The sequence below is a fragment of the Lepisosteus oculatus genome, chromosome 12 (assembly GCF_040954835.1).
Source record: "Lepisosteus oculatus isolate fLepOcu1 chromosome 12, fLepOcu1.hap2, whole genome shotgun sequence".
NCBI classification, from domain to species: domain Eukaryota; kingdom Metazoa; phylum Chordata; class Actinopteri; order Semionotiformes; family Lepisosteidae; genus Lepisosteus; species Lepisosteus oculatus.
In genome coordinates this window covers 33,422,592-33,432,032 of record NC_090707.1, presented here as the reverse complement: position 1 = coordinate 33,432,032, position 9,441 = coordinate 33,422,592, and the positions used below count along the sequence as shown (strand labels likewise).

The window sequence follows — 9,441 nt, the reverse complement described above, 5'->3', positions numbered from 1 at the left end:
CCAATTTACATGACACGATCTAAAGTTCTTCTAAAGGCAATACACAAGTGTAGTTTGCGTGTTATAGCAAAATAGGAGGATTTATGGCCAATAAAGTGATCTTATTCAATGCTGAGTATTATGGACAGTTACAGACAAAAAACTTAGTGTATGACAGGAAGATGATTTTGAAGAAGGTGCCTATGAAGAACTTTGACACCTCATTTTCCACCCCTAGATAAGAGGTTCTCAATCCTGTTCTTGAAGATAATATCGGATTTGCTGTTATTCTCTTCCAACTGGGCCCCGACTCATCAGTTGAGATAAACAGGGAGCAAGAAAGCACTCTAAGCTGTCTCGGTTTTTGTATTTACAGTTATTGTAATCCCATCCCTGTAACACTGGGACAATGCCAATTACTAAATCAATGAAAAACAGAAAAGGACAATTGGGAACTACATGAAACTGCATTTGAAGAAGCTACCAAGCTATGCCGCCAGTCAAAGCTGATTTCTGGAATACATCTCCGAACTCCATGTTTAGAAAGTTGACAGTGATACTAAACTAGCGATACTGTAAATTAAATTAGAAAAACTTGTAGAAAACAAAACTTGCAAACACTGTAATCAGGCAACTTGTTTCCTTAACTGGGATTAGGAGCTCGTCATATACTGTATACTGTAATCATCTTTTCTTCAGCTAGGTTTTATTTAAGCCTTGGTTTCACTGTACATATAAAGCTCACATGTGCATCACTTAACAACATATACTCAATTGGGCTGTGGCTGGAAGGTTGCTGGTTCAAATCCCGTGGCCAGCAGAGGAATCCTACTCCGTTGGGCCCCTGAACAAGGCCCTCAACCCCAGCTGCTCCAGGGGTGCTGTATAAATGGCTGACCCTGCGCTCTGACCCCAAGCTTCTCTCTCTCCGTCTGTGTGTCTCATGGAGAGCAAGCTGGGGTATGTGAAAAATGACAAATTCCTAATGCAAGAAATTGTATATGGCCAATAAGGTGATCTTATCTTAATTAGTTCTCAGTCGTCATGTCGATTACAGTCGAAACCATGGTGACATGTGATTTTAGTTATCATCTTCCTTTCCATTCTGTGTCTAACATGCTAAACCTGTGTAAACCTGCTAAAACTTGGTCCATTTCAGGGTTGTGGGGGACCTGCAGTCTGTCCCACTAAGCAATGGGCCCAAGGCAGGGTACACCCTGGGTGGGACATCAGTCCATTGCAGGCCAAACGCATACAATCTGTGCCGGGCCAATCTTCGCAGAAGCAAAATAACATGCTGATACATTATGTCTTTGGACTGTGGGAGGAAACCAGAGCACCTGCAGAAAACCCACACACACACGGGGAGAACATACATACCCCACACAGACAGAATTGAACCCAGCGTAGCGAGGTAGCAATGCTAACCACTGCAACCGACAACGATACATTTGAAATCTATTAGTATTGTTGTTCACCTAGTTCCCCACTAGATGGCCCTGTGAACATGCGCAGCTTATATGTTCTGAGGAAAGTTCTAGAAATTAGATCATTTTTGAAATTTTTGCGCATGGAATGACCCATAAAGAAAAAGAGATAAAATGCGTTATAAAAACGAACAGACTAAAGAGATAAAATGCGTTATAAAAATGAACAGACTATATACCAATAAGAAGGAATTGGTCATTCATCGTGTGCTTTAACTTCAAACGCTCATCTGAAATGACCAATGCTGATTCATGAAATCCTGAACCAAATTGATGAATACATGATTCAGATCAACCCTTTATCTTGTATTATTGCTCTCTACTCTTAAAAAAGCAAAACTCTAATAATAATAATAATAATAATAATAATAATAATAATAATAATAATAATAATAATAATAACTTATTTTCCATATATTATAAATATGGTATTGTTTTATATAGCGCCTTTAAATTAGCTTCTCAAAGCGCTTTACGATAATAAGGGAAAAGGGTTACACGGAGAGGAGATAAAGTTAGCACGATTAAAAAAAGGGGTTAAAAATGTAGTAGAAGATATGGGAAGCCGACCTACAGACCTGACGACATTTCTGACGCACGAATGTGAAGAGCAGAGCCCTGAAAACCTATTCACTAATCGATATGGAATAATCAATTGACGGCTCAGAAGTAGGACAAGCAAATATTTTCTGCTCGCTGCGGGGGGCCGGCGGATTGTCAGAGGCCGAGAAGAGCAGTTCTCGTCCTTTGAAGCTCAGCCGGTCAACTGCGCAAAACCCATTTGGTTTTTATTTGACTGCAACGTACATGGCAAATCTCGTCCCGCCTTTGAGGTGACGAAGAGTTCTCGGATAATTTGGACGATCTTTGCTGTTTTAGTTGAGGTGTCTGCTGGCGGAGTGAGGACGCCTCCCCTGCCTCGGGTCATTTTATTCACAGTTTCTCCACAAAAAAAGAATTTGGAGTTCTAGCGTGTGCTCCTATTAATACTATATCATAAGAAGAGTTTCTGTTATATAGGGGATACACATGATTTTTTTTTTCTTTGATGACAGCAGCACGTTTCTGTAAGGGGCTTCGAAGTAGGATCAGATCGGGAAATTAAAACCCAATTCATTAAGAATGGAGAACAGGAAAGGCCACACTACGTGAAGAGTTGTAGCTGCCTTGAACAGACTTCCCCGTCAAGTGGTTGAATCTGAAACTCTTGGCTGTTCCCAGAAATATCTTGTTGAAAAAGACCGCCAGACTCCTTTTGCCAGCTACATTACTAGAACACATTCTAATAAAGTTTGTCATTTATTGTTTTGATCTCCCCCAGTTTTATTACTATGCGTTTCGTTAGTTTTCTTTTGCAGTTGGCGATGAATCTTCTGGCTCACCCAGAAAAGGTCTAGGCTCAGTGAGTCATAGGAGTCAGAGAGCCTGGAGATCCTACATTTAGGTACAGATAAGCGAGTGGAGGATGTTGCTGAACAGCAAACCTTTTTAGTGGTCAGGTGTGTCCTGGTCTTGGCCATGATTCGTTCCTTAGGACACCATGTTTACAAGTATAAGACATCAGGCAAACTAACCCAAAGAAGCACAACAAAAATGAGTAAGTAATCAGTTTTAGTGGAGTGCCAGGATGGGTTTCGGTCTCTTATTTTAGCCACAGCTTTAAGAGGATGCATGCTTTTTCTTTATTTGCCAAACATCAATGTTGTCAACCTGTGAAGTTTTAATAGTGCTAAGGATCCCGTGATTTTGCGATCCATGAGTGGACTGTGCAGTAAGAATATAAATTAATGTATCTGGGCTCCATGGAGTTCATTAAGGTCCTTTAGAATGTCTGCATTTACATATTTAATAGCTTCCCATATCAGTCATTAAATATGAGGTTAGCGTGGGAACTAGATCAGTGCTTTGTCCTTGCCTGCAAGTGATGTGAAATGCAATTTCGTTATAAGAACACCCCCCCGCCCCCAATCAACTTTGTTAGGACATGGTCATGCCTTCATCCCCATGCACAAAAGCCTCGGTTTTCAATTCCTCTGGTCCACACTGAATTACCACTTCCCTCTTTTTGAAAAATCCCCCGAGAGGAGAAAGATCACATAAAACATCCGGCAGGAGCACAGCAGTGACCAGAAATCCAAACACTTGGAAACCAATTTAAAAATATTATCTTTTTTATTATTGTAAGGTCCGCTGGCTCATGAAAGAGTTAATATTTTTTGATTGTAGACACTAATAGCTTACACAAGGTGAAAATCTTACTATAAAAATGTTTTACGACAGACATTAGCTAAAGCTTTTTTTCTTTACTGGGAGTTATAGACAGAACTATTGGCCTTAAACCAAAAGGTATTTTCATTACAAACTGGCACGATTTGGATGACCGCAGTCGAAAGGTAACACTGCATGAAAAAATGCCATTAACTTAAGTTAAATTTTATGAGTCAGTTATATTTTAACCTAGACACGGGTTAGAGGCTGTTGCTGCAAATGGAGGGTATCCAGGGTATTAATCTGTTACCGATATATCATTATGCTTTTTTGAGTTCGATGTATATACCGTTATGCTAGACCAAACCTGGGTTTCTGACAGATAAAGCCATTCCTTGCGAGTGCTAAAGGAGTCAAATTTACCCGATCCTGTCCAGCAGATATTTTACTCATTGTGCAAAGCCCTGCAATTTTGTTTTAAACATACCGACACACAATTCACCCAGGATAAATGAAGTCCCCAAGAGACCAGAGTAGTGTACCTGGTTGCTTAGCCACATCATAAAGCTGCCAGTCACGTTGGCAGCTTGTATCTCAGACACTGAAGCACTGTAACAGAACCACCAATTTGAGATCGGCCAGAGAACAGTTCAGAAACTGGCTCCATCTATAAATTATGCACCTTGAAACTCAAGTTTATCAAAACAGTCTTGATTGCGTTGCCATCTACCATGTTCCCCACTGAATATCTTTTAGTTTTACCTGTAGGTCAACCCTGCTAAAGTACATGCATTAGTTAGGATATTTTACCATTTTCTTTCTTGCTTTTTTCCTTCAGTGGCTCGTTACCCACATACTCACCTATATTACCTTTGCCATTCAATCTTCCATATAACATCCTTACCACACACTTTCCCCACCAACACCAGTCCATCAGAAACCGATCACTTTAGAGCAGTTTTGACAGAAATAGTGGTAAGAAAACAAAAAGGACAGAGGCTTTCAATTCCCATGTGCTTAACATAATTCCCTAAATGGGAGCCTTCCAAAAACTAGGCTTTTAACTAGTTTCTGCACTCAGTGCCCTACAAACAGAACTGAGGATTCAGAGGTCAGCACAATACCCACCTAATTTCCTCTATCAATGGGAAGAGCATCTTCCATGCGATGGAACTTAAAATGAAAGGTTTCAGCTTATGTTACCTTGTTCATGGAAGTAAACAGTACATTTCGAGTTTATCCAATTAGAACCACTGATGAAGGCACCTGCAGGTACAATTCATATTAACTTAAAGTTGTGCGTGTATATATATATAGCAAAGGAACAAGTAATAGGTTTAATCCATGCAGAAAAAAAGAAAGAACAACGTTTCTGCCATGGAGCCTTCTTCAGGTGTGCATGAAGAAGGCTCCACAGCCGAAACGTTGTGTTCTTTTTTTTTCCCCCAGCATGGAATAAACCTATTACTTGTTCCTTTGCAGCCTATACATGCCGATGCAGCTACCCACCTGAACTATATATAGACAGTATTACTGGGACTACAACCGGTAATTAGCACATCTTCAAAATACTTTAAAGAAAGTACAGAACACTATGTATTGCTTTATTCATTTATTTTAAATTACTGGAATGATGGAAATGGAGACTGGACATTTACAGAACATTATTGCCTGGATGCTGGAAATGTTAAGAACGTTTTAAGTTGTTGACAATGGGAAATATTGGTCCATATAAAGAAGCAGTTACATAATTAAGGTGCATTTCAGAACGTCCATAATGACTTAAAGCACGACTGAATGCAGCAAGACCAAGGCTTAATTACTCTTCCTAATACTCCTCTCCTTCTTCATCTTCCTCTCCCACGCTGTCAGTGCCCACCTCTTCATAATCCTTCTCCAGGGCTGCCATGTCCTCTCGTGCTTCAGAGAACTCTCCCTCCTCCATCCCCTCTCCCACGTACCAGTGGACGAAGGCACGCTTGGCGTACATCAGGTCGAACTTGTGGTCCAGGCGAGCCCAGGCCTCAGCGATGGCGGTGGTGTTGCTCAGCATGCACACAGCTCTCTGCACCTTGGCCAGGTCTCCCCCAGGCACCACTGTTGGGGGCTGGTAGTTGATACCCACCTTGAAGCCAGTGGGACACCAGTCCACAAATTGGATGGTGCGCTTGGTCTTGATGGTGGCGATGGCAGAGTTGACATCTTTGGGCACCACGTCTCCACGATACAGCAGACAGCAGGCCATATACTTGCCATGACGGGGGTCACATTTCACCATCTGGTTGGCTGGTTCAAAGCAGGCATTGGTGATATCAGCCACCGACAGCTGCTCATGGTAGGCCTTCTCAGCAGAGATCACGGGGGCGTAGGTGGCCAGAGGGAAGTGGATGCGAGGGTAGGGCACCAAGTTGGTCTGGAACTCAGTCAGGTCCACATTCAGGGCACCATCAAAGCGCAGGGAGGCAGTGATGGAGGAGACGATCTGGCCAATGAGCCTGTTGAGGTTGGTGTAGGTGGGGCGCTCAATGTCCAGGTTCCTGCGGCAGATGTCATAGATGGCCTCGTTGTCGACCATGAAGGCGCAGTCAGAGTGCTCCAGGGTAGTGTGGGTGGTCAGGATGGAGTTGTAGGGCTCCACCACAGCTGTGGACACCTGGGGAGCTGGGTAGACAGCAAACTCCAGCTTGGACTTCTTTCCATAGTCGACAGAGAGGCGCTCCATCAGCAGGGAGGTGAAACCAGAGCCAGTACCACCTCCGAAGCTGTGGAAGATGAGGAAGCCCTGGAGCCCTGTGCACTGGTCTGCCTGCAAACATAAAACATGAACCAAGTCAAGAGACTTAAGTTAACACTGGTGAGTTAGAGGTGGGATGCAGTTCTATACATTAGTATAAGTCAGACAAAAAAAAAAGAGAAGGCTTCCATCTTCAGGTAGGTCTCTTCAGTATAAACAACATGCAGTAGAAGCACAGACATTTCTACAGATATGGAGCTGAAGAAACAAAAGAAGCTAAAAGCTGAGAGTACCTTGACTGGGAGATCCATCATTGGTCTTACTACTAAGAATCTAACCAAACTCTGGGTGTACAGCACTCATTTGCTAAAGTTAAACAATTGTTTAAGTCCAGACAAGGACAGTGAAAGGGGTGTGGGCATTGAGGCCCAGTCTTAGTACATCTGTAGCAAAAGTTAATCAATTATGGGACCAATCATGGTGAAAAATGGACATGAGGAGGGGGAGTGGAAGAAGAATCTTACCAGCTTGCGTGTCCTGTCCAGCACCAGGTCGATGATCTCCTTGCCGATGGTGTAGTGCCCGCGGGCGTAGTTATTGGCAGCGTCTTCCTTGCCAGTGATGAGCTGCTCGGGGTGAAACAGCTGGCGGTAGGTACCTGTGCGCACCTCATCTAGGGAAGAAGGGGGAAAAAAATTAATTATAAATATCAAGCAACAAAACTATTTCAAATTATACTATTCAATAGTGGAGGCCGTTACCCTGTTAAACTTGTAAGCATTAGAAAAAGAGTCAGACAGGGAAATAAGAAACAGCCTCTTACCGATGACAGTGGGCTCCAGGTCCACAAACACAGCCCGGGGGACATGTTTGCCCGCCCCGGTCTCGCTGAAGAAGGTGTTGAAGGAGTCGTCTCCTCCTCCGATGGTCTTGTCACTGGGCATCTGGCCATCAGGCTGGATCCCGTGCTCCAGGCAGTACAGCTCCCAGCAGGCATTACCCATCTGGGCACCAGCTTGGCCAACATGGATGGAGATACACTCACGCTATGGAGTCAAAGAAACATACTTTAATAGTGAACCACTGGGCACAAACACTAAAAGAGATACGAACACCGCAATGTGCGACCTATACATAGTATAGGTTAGAGCTTATATTTCAGCTCATCAGAAGATACTGTTCACAATAAATGGAAAAAAAAATTTAAAAAAGTTCTTCTAATAGTCTAATAGCACAAGCTTCCCGAATATCTTGGCTCAGACTGCAGTCCCAATATAAGAAATAAGCTCTTAAAATTACTGTTCCGCTCTGTACCTTTCCAGTTTGCATACTGGAAGACAGAGGCTGAGCTCCCCCTCACACAGCAAAACGAATTACAGCACCGAGCCGTGTACTAAAAAGATTTTAAATGTAATATTAATTATTTAAAAAGATATAAAGCAAGATCATTTTACAGATTCATTTAAATTTTGCTACAGTGCGGGTTCCCCCCCCCCCTCTGAAGGAAAATCGAGCTGATCCTTCCTATGCAGTATCTGGTTGCAGTAAATGGAGCACATTTTGCAGGCCCCGTACGGCAGGGTGGGTTTTTTTTTTTAGAAAAAGAATGACTTCCCCCCAATGACTATCATAAAATGGCCGTTTTCTGAAAGCACTGCCTTCACTACCAACAAAACCATCTTTTAAAAAAAAGGAAATATGCCTACGTACAAATTATGTCACACAAAAAAACCCCGTAAATTTTACATTTCACTGGTTTTCATCAGGATATATATATATAGAACATAAAGGCCGATAATCGGTTATACAGATTACCAATGCCGCAATAAATTTTACGTTGCGGAGTTGTATCCAAGATTTTGTGCAACCCTAAATAAATAAAAAAACCTCTATAGGAAGTTACTTAAAACCGCACATACAGAGGCTGAAGATATTTTAAAAGGCTAATATAAACCACTGAAATGTTCTAAATGAACACAACGTTACGTATACGCAGATTTAAAAAAAATGCTTTTCGCCCCCTACACTGGCTTCTCCCTAATTTTTTAAACTACCTAGATATGTTTTAATAACAGCAGATTATTTCGGGGGCGTTAGAAAAAAACAACTTTTCTTCAATCGGACAGATTTCAAATCTGCTCGTAGGACTCGGGAAAAACCGCTGCGCAGGCCCCATACGTAGGTGCTTTAATCACCATTATCCACATTCAGGAGGGAAAATGGCGATAATAAGGCAAATCGTACGTTTCATGAAAAAAAAAAATGGAGAAAGCATTTAAACTAAACTCGTCGAGCAAGACGAGCCCTTACCATTTTTTTTTTATGTGGTTTGCAAGGTTGCTCCCGCACGCCGAAGTCTATGAATCGGATGGAGAAGGCAGCAGTCTGCGGGGCTGGGGCTCCGGCCGCGGTTTTATAGCACGGGCGCACAAGGGGGAAGCAGGAAGTCGCCTTGGATGGCGGGAGCGGGGAGTCGCTGAGACTGCAGGAGGGGGGGGGGTTGGTTTGGGTGACGCGCACAGAAAAAAAAAAGGGCGCCTACCTCACTTCCTGCCGTTTGGAATTCAAATTTTTAAAAAAATCTCCTTCCTCCCCTGTCCCTCTTCAAGGCCCAAGCAACTCGAAGGAATTAAAGAATGGGCATTTCCTTTAAAAAAAAAAACAGAAATACTTTATTATTGTAACAACAGAAATACATTCAATATAGACAAGAGTACATATAACATTAAAAACATCGTCAGGGGGCACTCTGTTAAATTTGCACTTGACAAAAAATAAAGATTAAACAAGATAAATAGAATGGGCTTTGCCTCTAGGAGCTTTTTATACCCGGAAACAAAAGTTAAAGCTAGTTCTTTGTTTTTAAATCGCTTTTTACACCAGTAGTCCGGAGTGATTCCATATTCTCTTTCCTATGTCGCATATGTAAAATGTACTTTCAAAGACACGCTGTGGGCTTTTATTAAGTTAGTATCGGGTCATTGTGAACAAAGAATATGAAGTTTAAATATTGTAAATAGCATTAGCGTCACA

General features: G+C 42.2%; 1 protein-coding gene across 1 annotated transcript; it reads right to left on the bottom strand.

Moving 5' to 3' along the window:
- Positions 1 to 5,271: 5,271 nt before the first annotated feature.
- On the bottom strand, positions 5,272 to 8,849 carry LOC102694561 (tubulin alpha chain-like). Its single transcript, XM_069196815.1, has 4 exons — positions 8,719 to 8,849; positions 7,232 to 7,454; positions 6,933 to 7,081; positions 5,272 to 6,480 (listed from the first exon to the last, which is right to left on the bottom strand). The coding sequence occupies exons 1-4, from the start codon at positions 8,719 to 8,721 to the stop codon at positions 5,503 to 5,505; spliced, it is 1,353 nt and encodes a 450-aa protein (XP_069052916.1). The 5' UTR covers positions 8,722 to 8,849; the 3' UTR covers positions 5,272 to 5,502.
- Between the last annotated feature and the right edge of the window lie 592 nt (positions 8,850 to 9,441).